Source organism: Saimiri boliviensis, chromosome 10 (assembly GCF_048565385.1).
Source record: "Saimiri boliviensis isolate mSaiBol1 chromosome 10, mSaiBol1.pri, whole genome shotgun sequence".
Lineage (NCBI taxonomy): Eukaryota > Metazoa > Chordata > Mammalia > Primates > Cebidae > Saimiri > Saimiri boliviensis.
Window position 1 is genome coordinate 63,298,552 of NC_133458.1, and position 21,625 is coordinate 63,320,176.

General features: G+C 35.8%; 2 protein-coding genes across 15 annotated transcripts in view; one reads left to right on the plus strand and one right to left on the minus strand.

Moving 5' to 3' along the window:
- Nucleotides 1-4,971, plus strand: part of GRM3 (glutamate metabotropic receptor 3) — a 220,627-nt gene extending 215,656 nt beyond the window's left edge. For all 3 annotated transcript variants that reach the window (XM_074379348.1, XM_003921155.4, XM_039472808.2), the window contains one exon: nucleotides 4,410-4,971. In XM_074379348.1, coding sequence (XP_074235449.1) covers nucleotides 4,410-4,483 — 74 coding nt within the window. In that variant the 3' untranslated portion in view covers nucleotides 4,484-4,971. The remainder of the gene's footprint in view (nucleotides 1-4,409) is intronic.
- ELAPOR2 (endosome-lysosome associated apoptosis and autophagy regulator family member 2) overlaps nucleotides 1-21,625 on the minus strand; it is a 376,613-nt gene that overhangs the window by 183,048 nt on the left and 171,940 nt on the right. For 4 of the 12 annotated variants that reach the window (XR_012512092.1, XM_003921157.4, XM_010344917.3 and 1 more), the window contains one exon: nucleotides 17,398-21,030. The exons of the other annotated variants lie outside the window; for them this stretch is intronic. Coding sequence is in view for 3 of the 4 variants with exons in the window: in XM_003921157.4 (XP_003921206.3) it covers nucleotides 20,971-21,030 (60 nt within the window). In the remaining variant the exon portion in view is untranslated. Of the gene's footprint in view, nucleotides 1-17,397; nucleotides 21,031-21,625 lie in introns of those variants that run through there. 12 annotated transcript variants of the gene reach the window in all.

Below are 21,625 nucleotides of genomic sequence, written 5' to 3' on the forward strand. Positions count from 1 at the left end.
CCAGTAAATTGACTAACAGACTTGGCATCTTAAAGATCTATTAAATAAATATATTTAGCATTGATCGAGGGTCCAATTACCTGAAAAATACAATAATTTTCTCCAAAGCCTGGCTAGTCCATGCATTACTGGTAGAAGAGAAGTGGATTTCACAGAGCAAGACAAAGCTGCCACTTGGTTACACTGATCTCCAATATTTCACCAGTTTGTGAAGCAAAATATGCCTTTTGATGGCTGTGAATTACCCTTCTGTGATCTATAGTGGAAGCTACAAGATCCTTTTCACTTACCTTAAATTTTCACTTTGAATGGCAAAAAGTACACCTTATCCCAGAGTACCAATCATTGCTACTTACCCTAAGTCCCAGGAAAGCCAAAAATAAGGCTGCATGCCTCTTATGTCTGGTAGAAAGGATGATTATAGAAATCTGCTTAACCGCACTTAAGAAAATGGGCTAAACTTACACCATTAAAAATCTCATGAGGATTTCATCAGAATAATAGAAAAAGTTCATCACAAACATATACACATAAATGATAGTACTTTGCCCTTCTACACAGTTTACTACCTTGGTGAATAACAGATGGGCTAATATGTGAGGCATACATAAAATATTTATGAAAAGCAAAGTAATTGAGACAGTAAGCTCATAAAACAATAATTTCCCCTACTATATTCAACAGCACATGCAAAAACGAGAATTTTTTTTTGCATAATAAAATGCCGAAGCTACAGATGAAATAATAAAAGAGAAGCAGAAAAATACAAGTTAGAGTTTCTTTTGACACATTAAAAGGTATTTAGGGGGAAAAGCAGTTGCAAAAAGAGTCTTGTGGGTATTTTTGGCTGTTGCTATGTCTTATCAGAAGACATTGAATTTGTATTATCTTCCTCTCAAAGAGTTCTGACTTAGGTTCCTCCTTTGAATGTCCCTATGAAGCAGGTATATGAAACAAAATTGTTCTATTAACTTCCATAATGATGTCCATGGGGCACATAGTAGATGACTATTTTATACTAGAACTGGAGAATTTTCCATGAAGCTATCTTTTGCACACTCTGTCATTCACACCTAGGCAAGATACACCTAATTTTTAAGAAATTAGAATGCAATGGGCAACCTGACTATAAAAGTGCACTCCAAAGAACAGCATTACTTCAAGTTCCATAAAAGGACGGATAACATCCGTGTGGTTTCAGATACAAACTTAAGAAGGGATATTTGAATCCCAGGCCTTAGTTCTCCTAGACTTATCCCTGTAACACACTATTCCTCTTCAATCACTAAAAATTTCATTTTTAGCCTGCACAGAAATAATAAAGCTTGATCCTGGAAAAGATAAAGAGGTTACTTAAAATGTCAAAGGCAGCATGCCTGTAAGGGGAGCTCACATCGTGAGTCAGGTCTCTTAGCAAGGATAGCCGATGGTCATTGTCACAATATGGCTTGAAAAGCAAAAGCCCACCTGTCTGAAAATAAGGCTGCCCCTAGGCCTCACGTTTGCTGGTCACTTCTCTAGTTTAAAAGATTATTTCTTTCTTGAAACTTCCACTGGTTTCCTGATTCTTTGAAATGCAAACATTTGTATGGTCATTCAGAAAATGTTTATAGAGGGTCTATTCCATGACTAGCACTAGAGATAAAATAATGAAACAGGTAACTAAAGCCCCTGCATATTTTGTAGTCAAGGCTGTAGGATGCTACACCAAAAATCATAATAAGCAAGAAAAAACTCAGGCAGCAACAACTGGGCTAGGCTGAGTTTCAAAACTGAGTGGTGTGATGGATAGTAACTATTTGGCTATTATTTTAAATTAGGTGGCCTGATGACTGCCTTTTCGAGATAACATTTCAGATGTGGATAACAAGGAGCCAGATACTAGCTGATCAGAGGGAAGAACATTCCTAGCAGAGGCAAATGTTATCGCAAAGGCACGAAGTTGAGAAACAGATTTGCCATGTTTGAGAACAAAAGCAAAAAGTAGGAAAGAACATTTGGAATGAGGCAAACACAAAAAGAGAGGCATGGTCCAAATCACGGCAGGATTTATAAGCCAGAGTAGAGAGCACACAGGGAAAAAACTGCAAGGGCATATATAGGTGACTTATATTTTTAAATACTCTCACTGCTGTGAGAGTATTTTAAATATACCGCAAAAAAGCAAGAGTGGAAACAGACAGGGCAATGGTACAGCTCTTGCAATGGTCAGGAGGAAGATCATGATAGGTTGTCCCAGGGTGGTAGATGCAAAGAGAACTAGTTAGATGTAAATCTAGAGTTGACTCAAACTGACAATAGGTTTGACATGGGGAAGAGTTGATACAAAAAGGAATGAAACATAAATTTTAGATTTTTGGTTCGGGCAATTGGCCAGATGGCAAAACCATTCACTGAGGAAAAGAAAGCTAAATGAGGGCAGGTTAGGGAATTAAGGGTTCAGCTTTGGCCTTTGATTTTGAAGTGGCTTTTAAACATCCACATGAAGATGTCAAGTAGGCAGCTGGATACAAGGGGCTTCAGAAAAAGCACATCTTGAATGGCCTAGAGTGCTTTCCTAGGTTTCCAATAACCCATCTCAATTTGCCTTGCCCATTCTCTTACCTCATCTAACTTTGATGAAGCTAGTATTAGATACAATATATGGAAACAATTTATCTAATTAAAGTATTTACAAATAATAAAGCCCTCACATTTTGAATTATGATTATCACCACTTTCCCTCAGGTATTTTCCTGGCACATACTATGTTAATAATTTCTTCATTGTAGCAGTTTCGGGAAATGCAGATTACCCCATACCTGCCCTCGGAGAGACTATATCTTTTATTGGGCGCATATTGTAAAGAAAATTGAACCTGATCCTAACAATAAGATGAAAAAATATCTCCAAAAGAGCATGTCATATGACTCCAGCATAACTTGAAGTAGACACACAAACTTGACTTCATGGATTTTCTTACATACCTAGCCAAGTAATCAATGCAAAACTCAGGGGCTGTAGATTCCCTCATGGTGGACCTGCTGACAGACTTCAGTGCCACGAGTATAGTGAATACTTGCCCACTGAATGCCATATAGTCTCAAATTTCATAAATAGTTGCTTCTGTTTAAGAAAATTAATAGGAATGTTGCACAGGTGAAAGGCAAATGTATGAGTCAATAATATGTCCACTATCAAGCATGAAAATTTAAGCATGAAGCCAGTTTATCTGCATGTTAACTTTAAGATATGCTCTTGAAGAATGGAACAGATGGCTAGTCAATTTGATTTGGGCTGTGTTCAAGTATCCCAGAGGATCAGCTCCTACTGGTGAGAGTATGTACAAATAGACAGGCTAAGGGGTTGTATGAGAGAGACCTTAAATATAATGAAGTGCCATCTCTTTAACCCATTCTCTTGGCTACATGGTTTCATTCCATAGAGAATGGGGTTCCTTGCTTTTGTTCTCATTCAGCGAAAAGAAAAAGCATTAAAGGTGCAATATATACAACTTATCCGTACCTAGATTTCTCATGAAATAAAACTTTACCAAAAGTTAACAGCTAAGAGTTATATCTAGGAAATCTGAATGCCTGAAAAGAAGGAATATACATATCCATATTACATGTATACCATGACAATGCTGTCACTATTATCATTAACAAGGGCACCATCCCTTTGGAGTATCTTTGATAAGAACTGTCATGAAATTGAAGCTTTTAGCACCCCAGCCCTTACTAGTGTTTTTATTGAGGTTATCCACTTGAACAATTAAAATATATCAAACCATTCTCTAAGGGAATGGAGGTCACAGATGACTCATGGACAATATGAGAGTCATCCCTGTATAAAGAGCAAAACTAATTAAGGTGCTAAAAAGAGTAAATAATTTAGTAACCTATAAAAAAAATTGCAGTGAGATTTTGATTTTACACATTGTATTTTAAGCAGTTTATAGAGTACCAAAGCTAATTTTCAAACCACAGGTGACTTCCTTCAACAATGATTATACTTATAAATTCTCCCATCAAAAGGTGTAGCATTAGTGGTGGTATGTTCCTGGTTGCAAACTAATTTTGAGCAGAACATATTTAAAAACTGACCTACAGTAGCATTTGAACCACTTAGCATTTTCCAAAGCCAAGTTAAAATGAGTTTTTATTTTTTTCACATTTTTTTATTCTCATGGGTTTTTGGATAACAGGTAGTATTTGTTTACATGAGTAAGTTCTTTTGCAGTGATTTGTAAGATTTTGGAGCACCCATCACCTGGGTACTATACACTGAACCCCAATTTATAGTCTTTTATCCCTCGCTCCTTCCTACCCTTTCCCCCTGAGTCCCCAAAGCCCATTGTATCCTTCATGCTATTACCTTTGTGTCCCATTTGACTAACCTCGACTTTTCTGTCACATTTTGTTTTCCAGCCTCCGCAAGCACGTATGTCCCAACGGTGTGTAATGGGCGGGAAGTCCTCGACTCCACCACCTCATCTCTGTGATTGTGAATTGCAGTTCAGTTGTTGTGTTTTTAGACTGTTAGACAAAAGTGCTCACGTGCAGCTCCAGAATATGGAAACAGAGCAAAAGAACAACCCTAGTACCTTTTTTTAGAAACAGTATGATAAATTATTTTTGAGGACTGTATATAGTGATGTGCTACGACTTTCTAGGCTGATTCTAGTGTCCCTATTATTAACAATTCCCCCAGAACATGGAAATAACCATGTTTACAGAGCTGAGCATTGGTGACAGGGTCTGACAGGGCCAGTCTACTAAAAAAAAAAATAATAATAATACGGTGGCAATATTACGTAACTTTTTTTCCTATGAAGTTTTTTGTAGGTCCTTGTTGTAACTAATTTAGGATGAGTTTCTATGTTGTATATTAAAGTTACATTCTGTGTAACAGACTGATTTTCTCAGCACAAAATAAAAAGCATCTGTATTAATGTAAAGATATTGAGAGTAAAACCTTCAAGGTTTTCCAGCATGGTGGATAATGGTTTGTTCTTTTTAAATAACTCAAGGTAATTTGAATATGACTTCAAATCATTTCTTTTAATATTGGAAGAAACTGTCTAACTATGCTTTTGTTCACATCTATACCTACTTCAAACTCAAGCTGTTACCCTGCTGAAGAGTTGTGAGCAGGTTCAGACTTCTTTCAGTCCACAATGATCAGAAATTGACTGGTAGCAACACCATATATCTAAGGCCATTTCAGTGATAATACACATACTGGCTTTCTAAACCCACATCTGTAGGGCAGCCCAGAATTGCCCAAATAGAGACATGAGACAACTAAAGAGATCCTATGTTCAGAATATAGAGACTCTGGCTGCCAGAAAAGATTTGATGGCTCTCATTTCCAAAAACAACCTAAATTCCTATGAAAGGATTAGCAGAGCATTTTATCATTCCATTAGAAAATCACTCTCACCATTCACAGCTGAATGAGGCAATAGTAATCCAGGATATCTTATTTTCCAATGCTTTTTCAAAGCCCCAGTAGCCATGCTTAGGCACGTAGACTTGTCACTAAATTTGAATATTTACTAATCTAAATAAGGGAGTGAACAGAAAGCACGGATAAACTAAAACTGGCTTATTCTTACTAAATATTGTCCTATTTCTATCAGTCCTTTTAGTCAAAAATCATTTATGAATGTAGGAAAATTTGTTGAGAATCTTCGTGCCAGATCTTGTTCCAGGTGCCATGGGTAGGGAGTGCTTTAGTTTCCTGTGGCTGGTGTAAGAGCTTAGCCCAAACTGGGTGTCTTAAAACAATAGAAATTAATTTTCTCACAGGGATGGAGGCTAGAAGTCTGAAATGAAAGTGTCCGCAGGACCACACTCTCTCTGAGGCTCATGGGAGAATTTGTTCTACCCCTCTTCTAGCTTCTGGTGGTTGCCAGTTTCCTTGGCTTGTGGCCACCTCACTCCAGTCTCTGCCTCCATCTTCACATCACCTTCTTCTCTGTGTCAGTTTTGTCCTCCATCTCTCTTAGAAGGACGCTAGCCATTTGATTTAGGGCCAATCTAAATAGATACTATGAGTTTATCTCGGGATCTTTAATTATATCTGCAGAGGCCCTTTTTTCAAATAAACATTCTGAAGTTCCAGGGATTAAGATGTGGACATATCCTTTTGGGGGCCACTTTCATCCCATAACAGAAAAAAGAATGAATAAGTTGTAGTGCCTACTGCTGGGAAGCTTAAAGACTAGAAAACGTTATAATGAGAGGACTTTTGTGACCCAAAAAAGACAAACACAGGATATAAAGCACCCACAGGCTAAAGAGCCAATGCCTGAATAATCAAACATAATGATACTACTTTAAAATATCTGAAAATAAGTAACAGGTACACAAAAAGCCAAAGGGACTGGCCTTGAAGGAAATAAAGGAATCAGATGTTAGAAATTCTTCTCTTTCTTCTGGATGCATTTGAATCAACAGCCTAATCAATTAATGCAAAACTCACCAGATGCTCAAAGACAATAGTGTTCACCAGTGTCTAATTCCCACATTCAAATAAGAACCTGGAATCAGGAGGAGAGCAGCTTAGATTGGATAACAGATTCAACAGCACTAAATGAAAAAAATGAATTCTGCTGTGACTGAAACTGGCAGGAGTGCTAGATAAGTGTGTTAAGAATGAGCATCTGCTCAAGATAAAGGCTGAGGCAAGGCAGATGAGAGAGAAAATAAACAGTCCTCTATGGAATGTGACAGTCTGGAGAAGGCAATATCAGATGGGTTATGCAGAGACATGGCTGATGCCTCAAACAATCAAACTAATTATGTATCTTTTCAAACAAGACAATTAGGCTTGTGTATGAATCTTCAGAAAACTTTGTTTTTTGAGGGGGCTGGGTTTTGATCTATGCCCACCATATTTCATGCCCTTAAAATATAATTTCATACATTAACCAAGAGCTCTTGTCATTTCCTTTTTTCTTGACAAAAGCTTTGTTTCCAACTGGAAGTGCATAATCTAACATGCGATCTTTGGAAATATTATTTTCTTAAATATTCAACATATGTATGAAAAATAGCAGCTACAAAATCTTTTACATAAGCTATTTCAAGCAAATAGGTTTTTTGTTTATTTTTTTGCTCTAATAACATTTCATCATTTCACAATATAAAACTGGTTGAGCCAGTCTGTCTTTGCAAAAAAAACTTCCTGAATTTAAGAAACCCAAGCAAAATTACATATCCCACTCATTAAAAAAAAAAAAATCAAGGTGACATCAGCAATATGGCAGAATAGGAAGCTCCTGCCTCTCCCTCTACCCACGAATACACCAAAAAAAAAACATCTATTCACAGATCAATTCCCTCTGAGAGAAAGTTAGATACCAGCTGAGAGACTCCTACCCACCAGGCAACTGAGAGAACACCCACACCACATGAGTAGGAAAAGCTGAAGCACACTCAGACACAGACTCTCCCCCAGGCAGTGTGCCATAAAATCTTGAACGGAATCCCCAACAGCCAGCTTTTCCCTGTGGAGAGGAGGGTTTGGACCTCACATATAACACCCTAACTCTAAGGTTTCCCTTGGTTTGACACTTAATTCACCAATTCTGGGAACAGAAGGGGTTAGACATAAGAGTCTCTCTAGACCACAGTGAAAAAGCGTCCATGTTATGTAAGCAAGCAAGTGCTTCCAATGGCTTCATGCTCCAGGAGAGGAGCAGAAAGGGGGCTTTAAAAATGTAACTCTTTGTCTCCCTAGAAGGGACACAATCTCCCAGTGTCTACTTGGCAGCCTGACTTCGAACTAACTTGCATCAGGGAATTAAAGAAATCAATAGCTCACTGGCAGTCTGAGAAACAGATCAGCATTTCTTGAGTCTTCCCAGTTCACACCAGCAGTAACTCCAGTCTATTTATCTATCCTGGAAGGAATTTGTTCACACATTGAGCACCACAACTTTTACAGCTTTCACTCAAGGGACTGCATCCTAAACCTTCTAGCTCTGGGAGCAGAGGGGACTGGCATATGAGTATCTGTGGACCACAGGAAAAAGGCAGTGTTTTATACAAGTATGCATGCATTCCCAGAGCCTTGGTCCCACAGGAGCAGTGCAGAGAAGGGGCTTAAACCCACCGCCTGTTTCTCCCCCAAAGGAGTTTATCAGGTACTTTTGTAGTGGCTACTTGGCAGCCTGGCTTCCAACTAACTTGTATCAGGGAGTTAAGAAGGCAGATAAATATTAACCCACCAGCAGCCTGAGAAGCAGATTGGCTCTTCTGGAGCCTTCTCATCAAGTTCACAACAGTGATAACTCCAGTTCTATTAATTTTTCCTGGAAGGAGTTTGTCCATGCATTGAGTGTCCCACTTTTATAGCTTCTACCCAAGGTACTGTGTCCTAAATATCCTACCTCTGAGACCAGAGGTGACTAAGTATATGTGAGTCTATCCCAGACCAAGGAAAAAACTGGAAATTTTATATACATGTTTAAGCACTTACAGGGCTTCATTCCCAAGAAGAAGTGCAGAGAAGGGGCTAGAAACATGCAGCTCTTTGTTTCTTCCTGGAAGGGGTTTATGCCTCTCACTGAGTGCCCCAGCTTTTACAGCTACCACCCAAAGGACTCCATTCTAAACCTCTTAGCTATGGACTAGTCATATGCAAGTGTCCATAGATCACAGGATAAAGAGGTGTTTTTCAGTAAGCCTGCAAATACTTCTAGGGGCTACATCCCCTTGGAGCAATGCAGAAAAGGGTAAGAACATATGGCTCCCATTTTCTCTTCAGAAAGGGCTTATGGCACACAGTGCCAGTGGCTACTCAATGTCCTGGTTTCTAATGGACTTGCATTGGGAAGTTAACAGGGGGAAAAAACCCTCAGCAACAACCAGAGCCAGAGCTTGAAACTTCATATGCTTTTCCTCTAGCTCACCCAATAATAAATCCAGGTCTACTCATTCTACTTGAAAGGAGTTAAGCAATGCACCAAGTGCCACAACTTCTATATCCCACTAAAGTGACTGTCTCCTTAATGATCCTGCTCTAGGAGCTCTAGGAGTCAATGGGAGTTTGCATTTATGAGTGGCTGTAGACCACAGAAAAGAAAGTGGTCAATATATAATGGGCCCACTTTCAGCAACTATCTCCCCAGCATCAGAAAGTGAAGCCTGAATATGAGTTCAAGCATTTGCCATGGATTGTCTCCCTAGATTAACTGTAGAAAGAGTGGGAGATAAATACCCACGCCCAGCTTCACAGTGAAGACAGAAAGAACTGAAACATGTACCCAACACCTCTACCTTTCCAGCTACAAGTAGGGAGTCTGGATTCTAACTTATTTGCCTCAGGGTACTGACAGGATATGACACATCCTAAGCTCCAGGGGCCACCAAAAACAGAGATAGCAGTCTGGAAAAGCACATAGATTTGAGAGGTAACTTAGTATCTCTGGCTAGATAAACTGGTGAGGTACTTATCCTACAAGAAGCCAATTTGACAAGACCTGCAGAGGTAGTTGTTTTATCTCATGCATAGATACCAACATAAGGGTTGAGGAAAACAAAGCAAAGGGAAATATCTCCTAAATAAAACACCAAGATGTATCTGAAACTGACCCAAGTGAAGTGGAGGTATGTCATTTACCCAACAGATGATTCAAAATAATAGTCATAAAGATGCTCATTGATGAGCATGAAAATAATGCAAGAACAAACCAAGAATGTCAACAAACAGACAGAAAATATTAAAATGTACCAAACAGAAATCAGAAGAGCTGAGGAGAACTACAGCTGAATTGAAAAATTCAATAGAGAGATTCAATAGCAGAATAGATCAAGAAGAAGAAAGAATCAACAAGAACTTACACAATCTTAGGGAACAACAACAAAAGAAAATTGAAAAGAGTGAGGATAGGTTAAGAAATTTATGGGGGCACCATCAAGTATAAGAACATGCATAATATTGGTGCACCCAAAGGAGAAGAGACAGAAAAAGGGAAGTAAAACATATTTAAAAAAATAACGGAAGAAACTTCCCAAGCCTGGGAAAACAAATAGAAATATAGATCCAGTAAGGCCAAAGGATATCAGATAAAAGCATATAGATCCAATAAGGCCAAAGGATATCAGATAAAACTAAAGAAACCCACAATGAGACACAGTATAATTAAAGGTTAAACACAGTATATTTTTAAATAACTTGTAACTCAAAGGATAAATGCTTGAGTTGATGGATACCCCATTCTCCTTGATGTGCTTATTTTACATTGCATGCCTGTATCAAAACATCTCATGTACTCCATAAATATATATACCTATTATATACCCACAAAAATTAAAAATAAACTAAAAATTAGAGACAAAAACAGAGTGCTGAAAGCACCAAATGAAAAGTAAATTGTTACATACAAGGGAACCTCTTTCAGACTGTCAGGAGTTTTTGTTTTTGTTTTTGTTTTTTTTTTTTAATTTTTTTTTTTAAGTAGAAATCTTGCAGACCAGAGGGAGTAGAATGATACTTAAAATGCTGAGAGAAATTTTTACCAAAAATACACTACTCAGCAATCTTATCTTTCAAAAATGACAGGGTGATAAAGACTTTCTAAGACAAACAAAAGGTAAGCGTTTCTGACCATTACAACTGCCTTATGAGAAATGCTAACAGGAGTTCTTCCAGGTGAAGGAAGAGGATGTTAATTAGTGAAATGAAAAAAAATATAAAAGTATAAAACTCATTGGTTAAAATAAGTACATTGTAAAATTTAAAATCCTCTAATACTGTAATAATGGTGAGTAAACAATATCTCTAGTATTAAGATTAAAAGCAAAACTATTAAAAGTAATTAAAGCCACAATAATTTGTTAAATATATAACTGTTTTTAAAAATGAAAATTATGAGATCAAAAGCATAAAAATTGGTAGAAGGGGAAGTAAAAGTGTATACAATAAAATGTATATGTTATCAGCTTAAAATAGCCCATTATAAGATGGTTTATATAATCCTCAGGCTAACCACAAAGCAAAAGTCTCTAATAGATACACAAAGCAAAAAAAAGAATCCACCACGGTACATGTATGCCTGTGTAACAAACCTGCAGGTTCTGCACATGTATCCTAGAATTTAAAGTATAATGAAGTTATCAGCTTTAAGATTTAACAAAAAAATGATCCAAAGCATACCATTATAAAAGTCCTCAAATCACAAAGGAATAAAGTAATAGAGGATGAAAAGAACAAAGAACCTACAAAACAATTAATAAAATGGTACTAGTAAGTCATTACCTACCAGTAATTACTTTAAATGGAAATAGATTAAATTCTCCAATAAAGAAGGCATAGAGTAGCTGAATGGATTTAAAAAAAAAAAAGACCCAAATATATGATGCCCACAAGAGACTCACTTCACTTTAAAAAAATACTCATAAATTAAAAATGAAGAATGAAAAAAGATATTCCAAATAAATGGAAACAAAAAGAGAGCAGCGGTAGCTACACTTATTTCAGACAAAACAGAAAAAGAGACAAAGAAGGTCATTATATGGTGATAAAGGGGTAAATTCATCAAGAGGATATAACAATTATATAGGCACCCAACATCAGAGCACACATACACATATATATATTTAGAGAGAGAGAGAGAGAGAGAGAATGCACAAACATTAAGAAATCCATATATATATACATTATATATACATTAAGAGCTATGTATATAGATCTCTTAATGTTTGCTTTATATATATATGAAATCTATATATAAACATTAAGATACATATATATAAGCAAACATTAAGAGATCTAAAGTCAGACACAGATTATAACACAATAATAGTAGGAGATATCAGTACCACACTTTCAACATCAAACAGATAATCCTAAAAGAAAATAAATGAGAAAACATTAGACTTGAACTATGCTTTAGACCAAGTGGACTGAAGATGCACATACAGAACATTTCATCCAACAGGAACAGAATATACATTCTTACCAAGTGCACATGGAACACTTACCTTATGGAACATATTCTAGTCTAGATCAAATATTAGGCCACAGAATGTGCCTTGACAAGTTTAAGAAGACTGAAATCATATGAAGTATCTTCTAACCATGATAGTATGGAATTAACAATCAATAACAGGAAGAATCACAGAAATGTAACAAATATGTGGAAATTAAATAACATGCTCCTGAACAACTACTGGGTCAAAGAGGCACTTAAAGGGGAAATTTAAAAATACCTTGAGGCCCAAGACAGTGGCCCATGCCTATAATCCTAGCACTTTGAGGGGCCAAGGCAGGTGGATTTCTTGAACTCAGGAGTTTGAGACCACTGTGGGCTATGTGATGAAACCGCATGTCTACCAAAAATACAAAAACAGCTAATGTGGTGGTGTGCATCTGTGGTCCCAGCTACTTGGGTGGCTTAAGTGGGAGGACTGCTTGAGCCCAGGGGGCAGGGCTTGTAGTGGGCTGAGATTGCACCACTACACTCCAGCCTGGGCGACAGAGTAAGACTCTATCTCAAAAATAATAATAAAGAAATAAAAATACATCTTAAGACAAACAAAAATGGAAACACAATATACCAAAACTTAAAGGATGCAGCAAAAGCAGTTCTAAGGGTGAAGTTTATAACAGTGAACACCTACATAAAAAAAGAAAAAAAGATCTCAACCCATGTTACACTTCAAGAAACTTAAAAACAAAACAAAACAAAAACCTAAGCCCAAAGGTAGCAGAAGAAAGAAAATAACAAAGATCAGAGAAGAAATAAATGAAATAGGGACTAGAAAAACAATAGAAAAGATTTAGGAACGCTAAACAAAATTGACAAACCTTTACTTAGGCTAATTAAGAAAAAATAGATATGACTCAAATAAATAAAATCAGAAATGAAAGAGGAAACGTTACAACTGATAACACAGAATATAAAGGTGTGGGAGTTCAGTCAGAGTGGTGGCAAAAATATTAAGGGAAAAATAGTAGAGAAAGTTATAGAATAGTCTCAAACCTTATTGGAAGCCTGAGAAGTTTGCATAGTTTCAGTAGAAATTTCAGCTGAAGGCAGCCTTATTCCATTTACCTTTAGTTGATAAGAAAAGCAAATAGCTGGGGAATGTGGGACATAGCTGGAGGTTATCTGAATAACTTGTTTACTCATGTAGTCATATAAACTAGCCTTTGATCATTCCAGATGGCTTTCTCGGGGGGAGGTTGACCAAGGATATTACCACTAATGGTGTTTGCTTTAGGCCTCAGAACCTGTCCTTTAATCTCTACACTCTAGTAGTGTTAACTCAAAGCCTTTGTCATTTAATATGTGCTGAATAAAGGCCAGCAAGGCCAGCACGTTGGAGCCAGCACCTGCTTTCTCTTTAAAGCACTCTCCTCAAGTGTCTGTGAGTAGCGGCACCTCAGCCTGCTCATTGACTGTATTCTGTGTATCTGTGAATTTATTCATCTGTCATTAAGTCAAGGTCTGCAGGACAGACCCATGCAGGTGGTGACCCTGACACAAGAAATCTTAAGACACACTGTGAACAATTAGACAAGAACAAATTGAACAGTCTAGAAGAAATGAATAAATTCCTAGAAACATATAACCTTCTAAGACTATATCACAAAGAAATTTGAAATGCAAATAGATTAATAATGAATAAAGCGATCGAACCAGTAATTTAAAATCTATCATCAAAGAAAAGTCAAGAACCGATGGTTTCACAACCGATTTCTACCAAACATTTAAAGAATTAAGGTTTAAGAATTAAGTTTGAGTTCCTCCTCAAACTCTTCCATGAAAACTGAACAGAAGGGAGTATTTCCAAAGACTATACTATAAAGCCAGGATTATCCTGATACTAAAGCTGGAGAAGGATATTACAAGAAAAGAAAACTCCAGGACAATATCACTGATGAACATAGATGCAAAAATACTCAACAAAATACTAGCAAATCATATTTGACAATATATTAAAAAGATAATTCATTATGATCAAGTAGAACTTATCCCTGGAATGTAAGAATGGTTTAAAGTAGGCAACTCAATAAATGTGATTTACTATATTAACAGAATAAAGGACAAAAACCAAATGATCATCTCAACAGATGCTGAAAAAAAAATTAGAGATTAAAAAAATGTTCCTCAACACAATAAAAGCCATAAATGACAAGCACACAGCTAACATCGTACTCAACCATGAAAAAGTAGAAGGCTTTTTCTTTGTGATCAGGAAAAAGACAAAAATGCCCACTCTCACCACTTCTGTTCAACATAGTACTGGAAAATGCTAGTCAGAGCAATTATGCAAAAGAAAGAAAAGGCATCTAAATAGGAAAGTATGGAGTGAAAGTGTCTCTATTTGTAGATAAATTATCTTACATATAAAAAATCCTAAAGAATCCAATAAAAACTGTTAGAACTGATACATGAATTCAGTGAAGTTGCAGGATACAAAAATCAACTTACAAAAATCAGTAGTGTTTCTATATACTAACAATGAAGTACCTAAAAAAGAAATTAAGAAAACAATTCCATTTACAATAGCATGAAAAACGTGAAATACTTATGAGTAAATTTAGATAAAGAAGTAAAACATATGCATACTGAAAACTATAGGATGCTGACTAAAAAAATTGAGAATAGCACAAATAAATGGAAACATATTCTGTGTTCATGGATTGTAAGAATATTGTTAAAATGTTCATACTATGCAAAGTGATTTACAGATTCAATGCAATCCCCATTAAAATTCCAAGTCATTCTTCACAGAAACAGAAAAAAATATTCTAAAATTTGTATGAAATGACAAAAGACTGAATATTCAAAGCGATCTTGACCAAAAAGAACAAAATTGGAGTAATCACTCTATACAAATTTAAAATACAGCACAAAGTTCTAGTAATCAAAATGGTATAATACTGGCATAAAAACAGGTATATGAACCAATGGATTTATATAGACAGATTATTAATAGAAATAAACTCACACACCTCCAGTCTTTTAATTTTCAACATAAGTACCAAGAACACACCATGAAGAAAGGATAGTCTCTTCAATAAATGGTGTAAAGAAAACGGGATATCCACATGCAAAAAATGAAATTAGGCTCTTATCATTTCTCTTAATCATTGATAAATGGACATTTCTCAAAAGAAGACATACAAGTGGCCAATATACTCAATATTTCAAATTATAAGAGAAATGCAAATTAAAATCACAATGAAATATCACCTCACACCAAAGATGAAAGATAAGTGTTGGTGGAAAAAAGGGGAACTTTGGTAGTATTGTAAATTAGTATAGTCATTTTGGAAAACAGTATGGAGGTTCCTCAAAAAATGAAAATTAGAATTCCCATATGTTCCAGCAGTCCCAATACTGCATATATACCCAAAGGAAACGATATCAGTATGTCAAAGAGACACTTGCACTCCCACATTTATTGTAGCACTATTCACAATAGCCACAATATGTAAACAACCTAAGTGCCCACCAATGGATAAATTGATTTTTTAAATGTGATACACCCACAGACATAAATGAAATACTATTCAGCCTGTTATAAAAAATAGATAATTATATCATTTGTGACAAGATGGATACACCTATAACGTTAAGTGACATAAGGCAAGCAAAAAGAGACAAAGACCATATGATTTCATTTATATGTGAAATTAAAATAGTCCAACTTATAGAGGCAGGGAGTAGAATGGTGGTCACCACAGGCTAGAGTGGGGATGAACCAAAAAGGAGAGAAATTGGTCAAGTAGAAAGTTTCAGTTATACAGGAGTTCTGTTGTTCAATTGCACAGCATAGTGATTACAGTATTGTTAATAATAATGTATTTTATATTTCAAAATACGTAAAAGAGATTTTAAAGATCCTCACCACCAAAAGTGATAAATATTTGAGGGATGGATAAACTAATCAGCCTAATTTGATCATTCCACAATGTATACATGTATAAAAACATCACATTGTAACCCATAAATATATACGATTGTTATTTGTAAGTTATCAAGAAACTGAAAAAAGTCAAAGCCTTACTACATGCTTGATTATCTATGGTTTTTTGAGTATTTACAGCTTCTGAGGTATTCCATTTCTTCTCCAGTTTAAATATTAGATTTTCCAGGCTGCTCAGGTTTGTCATAGTAAAATAAAATGGTCTCTATTTTTAAACTGTGATGCCAGCTGACTTATAGACCACACAGAGGAGAGATTAAGAGAGGGGCTGAGAAAAGAGGTAATTTAGCCAGTGTACCTTCACAGTCTTTAGTTCTATGCCTTCTCTCAGCAGTCCCTGCTTTATTCACCCACCCACCATGATACCTTTGGGCTCCAGAGCTCTTTAGTCAAGGGCTGTGAGCATGGAGAAGCCAAGAAAGTGAGGTGTCAGGAAGACAGAACACCAGCATGCATTATAACCACAGCTCTACAAAGACAAAGCCTATGAACAAGACAATTCTCACTCCTGCTCTGTGATAGGTTAACATGTGCATAATTCCCACTGTTTTAATTCTTTTATTTGAAAAGCAACCAAAGGAGACCTGAAATCACTCATCTAAGATAAAGAAAATATTATCCCTCTAAGCCAAGTTTACCAATATCCACACACATAATTAATAAGATGAAGAAAATTTCAGCAAATTAAAAGCCTTACTGGGACCATTTGTAATTGATCTGTTTCTTCAAGCACCCGAATCACTAAAGGAATCCTAAGTGTCTTTTGCAGCTTATTAAGTCTTAAAATAGGATTGTTGGCAAATCTGTACAGATTGAGGTGTGCCCTGCCTAAACAAATGCAAACAGACCAAGGACTCACTCTAGTGCTGGGGCTGGAAAACCTATGCTGAATCTACTTTTATGCATCAACATTCCTATTTCCACATGGTTACTTTAAATGAATCTGTATTTAAGACTGAGTGCCTCCAAATTCAGTTACCTTAGCAATGAATGTCATCTAAACCCCAGTGAGAAAAGTCTTTAAATCAATCTTGCTAATTTACTTTTAACCAATTCACCGGCTTTAGTTTTATCCTTTGCCAACCAATATCCATAATGGAGTCCCAAAACTACAAGGGGAACTCAGGAGAGTATCTACCTGGCTTTGTGTTGGGTAAGTGATTAAATCATCAAGTACGCATGATGGGTTATTTTCTTCTTGAACAATTCTGGAGACTTGACAAACTTTTTAGGTGGTAACCTTCTAAAGGGAAAAGAACCTGTGTGCAAACAGATTCTTCTGAATAGAATGCAGTAGATTACAGTGATCTAAACCAGGGGTCAGCAAACCATAACCCTGAGGTCAAATCCGAGCCCATTACCTGCTTTTGTTAAAGCCTGTGAGCTAAGAAGGCTTTTACATTTTTAAATAGTTAGAAACACATCAAAAGATTTCATGACACATGAAATTTAAATGAAACTCAAATTTCAGTGTCCATAAATAAAGTTTTATTGGATTGTTGCTATGCCCATCTGTTTACATTTTGTCTGTGGTTGCTTTCATACTACAATGGCAGAGTTGAGTAAATGTAATAGAGCCCACATGCTCTACAAAGCCAAAAATATGTACTATCTGACCCTTCACAGAAAAAGTTTGCTGGGCTCTGATCTAGACAAGTGTAATCATAATAACAATTAGTATCAATTACAATAGTAATCGTAATTAAAATTCTCTTTTCAATTATTCATTTCCATCTTAAAGTTTTACTTCTTTCATTTACCATTCTAAAACAAACTCATATAAAAATGTTGAATCAAAATAAATAAAATCTGGCAAGAGGATAATCTGTAGCCAGTTACTGTGAAGGTGAATTCCATTTTAGCTTCCAAGGAATGAGTCAGGTGTTAAGATTTTTAAAAAGTTGATTCCCGTAAGGACATTTTCTTTGTGGCAAATTTAGTTTAGGAGTTGGGCCTGTCAACCTGGGATCAAATTCATGATACTATAAAATAGATATGAGGGAGTTTTAGTTTCTCTGAAGATAAACTCTACATAGTCTTAGTGTACAAAGATAAATATGAGCAGTACACTCACTTTAAACACGGCCAATGAAGTCATCTTCCGACACCAACCCACGAGAAACTTATTTCTATGAAAAGGAGAGAAATGATGTACACATTTCTCTCTTTAGAGATGAGCCTCCCATCAGAAATGACCATGTGCCACAGAAAGTAGCTCTACTGACATACTTCAAATGAGAGTTGGCCTTGGAGCAGCAGTTGATCATGACTCACCTGGGGACCCGGAGAACCCAGATGCTAAAGGGTTGGACCCAAGCAATTCTTCCACATCATCAATTTAAATCACCTTTTTTCTTTGTGGAAAAAAATAAGGACAGATGTCTACACAAAAATACTATAAAATATTTTTAATCCTAGAAAGGATGTGATTGCTAGTAACTAAAGAGGGGGGAAGTCAACAATAATGAAACTCAGGTTTTTTAAAATTCAGAGAACACTTATCAAAATGCTCAATGCTGTTAAATGACATAATATAATTTATCCACAGAAGACATGTTCTCATCCAGTGGAAAACTGATTTAAATACATTTTGACTGAGTGCTAAGAGATGTTATAAACAACAGCTGATTTAATGAAGTAATTAAGGTTTCAAAATTGTGCCTTTTAGAAAAATAACAAATAACTTCTTCTACGATTTAGGGGGAGAAAGGAACAACAAATGTCAATTAAAAGTCGAAGAAACATGATTAATTTGTTTATGCCTTTCAACATTTCACTGAGCTTTGCAAAGGCCAGACATAAAATTAAAATGGATTTTATAGCCAGGATTGGTCTAAATATTTCCCCATAATATTCTTTCTGTCATACTTCTTCAGTGCTTGAAATAAAATGACAAACCACTGGAATCTAAAAGAAAATGTCAGCTCCTTCCCAAAGATGGGATTGTGCTGACAAAATCTATTTAATATCTAAAATTAGAAATAAATTCTTCAATATCAACTACATTTTCAGAGAGTTCATTAAAATTTAAGGCATTTTTGACATGTCAGAGACTTTAATCCAATGACAGGAGAAGAAAGAAGCTACCTGGGAGCAAATCCCAATTATCTCTATGGCTTGGAACATACATATTAAATGCAGTGGAAGATGAGGAGAAAGGTGACAGGTGACTATGGAAGTTTTCTCACTCTGTCCAGTCTATACAGCTTTGCCAGGGTTTCTCTTTAAGGGTTCATTTCAGACGTATTTTTGTTCTTCCATTTAAATTTTGATCAAAATGGGGAAATGCTCATCAGCACTCTGTTGGCAGGATAAAAATGAGGAATGCCAATATAATTTCTTCTTTATACGAAAATTCAAGAAATTAAGTGCAAAAAAAAGTTTATGCAAAGTGACACCCTCCCTGAATTCCACAGCAAAAAATAAAATGACAATCTCACCTATATTCGTATGTGCAACAGCAGAGAGAAACACAAAACATTCATTCAATAACAGAATGATCTAGTGTTTTACCAATAAGCCAAATAAACAAAATTATTCATTTTTCTCCCATTTTCCACAAAAATAGACACCACCTTCAGACACAAAAGTTACAAATCATACTGCATTGAAATGCTTGAAACAAATCATTTCCCTACATATATGCCCTGCCACTCTCAGCCAATCATGACTCTTTTTTAAAATCTGAATTAAGATCTATAAAGATTACTGTTTATTGAAAACAAACAAAAGCACCTTAGATCAGCAGTGGCCAGGAAACCTCCCTCTTTCCCAGTTTTAAATCAATTAAGGTTTACACAAAATTGGTGAAATCCAACTTCATTCATACTTCCTTCAACAAATAATATCCAAGTGGTGCTAATACTAGTAGTCCACTGTAGAAAATATCACAATTATCTGGATCACTTTGAATAAGAACAATTCTTTCATAACTGCTTATGGTACAACCACATTCTTGTTATGAATACAATTATATGTAATTTTTCAAAATTGAATTCCTGTCTTACTGGCTTATTTTTTTAGAGTTTCTAAGGAAGTCATCATTCTCAAAGTCTTATAGCAGAAAAATAACCATATAACTTTTGGTGCTTGACATAGAGCAAAAGTCCCAGTGACATTTTCTGGAGACCATGAAATTACCCCAGTGTTTCGTATAGTTGCTTTCTTATGATTTTGCCAATGATTTGACTGACAAGCTTTCCTTTTTACTTTAATTATACTTTGAGCACTACATAAACTGTTTTAAGTCATTTGACTTCTATGATACTATCAACTAGTTTTCATTAATGGAGAATTGGGGCTTCTTGTTATCTTTCTTTCTCTTTTGTTTTATAGATTCCTTCAAACGTTCAGTCAAGCCCTTCTTACCAATTCCCACAAGGATGGAATTTCAAAGGCAATTATAAATTTAGATAACCTAAGCACATGCTAACTCTTCCTGAAATTTAAATCAAGAGAAGATACCCTATGGAAAAATGAAAAATTTATTGTCTTCCTCCTCACCATTTTTAGTAGAAAAGCTATTTTTTGGTCAGGAAAATAAATAATGGAAAAAATATACCTTAAAAAATTTTTTAATTTTCCCCAAAATATAAACAAAGAAAAAACATAAATGGGATCATAATGCATATGTTTACATCTGCCTTCCAAATCACACTTGTTATGTAGACATTATAAACAAAAGTTATCCATTAATTATATGGCATGCATTAGCAGTGCACTGGTGGGCTGCTTAAACTTGGTTTTCAGTTACGTGTATATACAGATAAATCTCTTCCTGAGTTGAGCTTCATCTTCAGTTGAGACCCAAATCATTTGCTTTCCTTTTTTTTTTTTTTTTTTTTTTTTTTTTTTGGCAAGGTACTTGACCATGTGATAAGGCAATCAAATGTTTCAATCTCCTTCCCTTTTCAGCGGCATGGCCCTCCTCTGTGAGATCACCAACGTGACAGGTATGAGGACAGACCCTAAAATATGATCCTGTAAAACTAAAGCAGGTTTCTCTGTTCATTAGTCTCAATGCTACAGCACTGTCTCTTCATATATTTGGGGATCTTGAGGTTTTCAGTTGAACAGATTCAAAATGGTCTTCTTTTTCCTAAGAAAAAATATTAAAGACAGAATCAACTCACTGAAATTCTCATAAGATTTTAGGATCTTACATGTCCAGAAGGAAAGTTCCAGAAATCATTTTAATCTATCTAGCTGCCACTTGTGATTAGGATTTTACAGTTAAAGTTGGGTAGTAGATATAAAACAAATAGCATGCCTACCCCGAAGGGCACTTTTGATGTCCAAGAGATAAGACAGACAAATCCAAAATAGAAGCAAACCCATGATTGCAATAGATACCAAAAGACGTAGCTGTGATCCCTGCAAAGAAACCACTGAGACCCTTCCTAAGGGCATACCTGACCTAAGCGCTGAAATCAATGACCTAGCCATGCTAATTGTGGGCAAAACAGAACTGACAAACTAAATATTTTCAAGATAAAATAGGCTGAATAATAATTTTTAAAAAAGGACAGCAGAAATAAATAAGGAGAATATCAATAAGGCATTAAATCAGTTCAGTTCACTAATATGTTTTAGGAAAATCTTTTGGGTAGAGTGCCCACTAAAGATATTAAACAAGTCATCTTTGATAATAGGTCAAAATTTTCACTCAATTATGTCCATGCTGGTATTATATA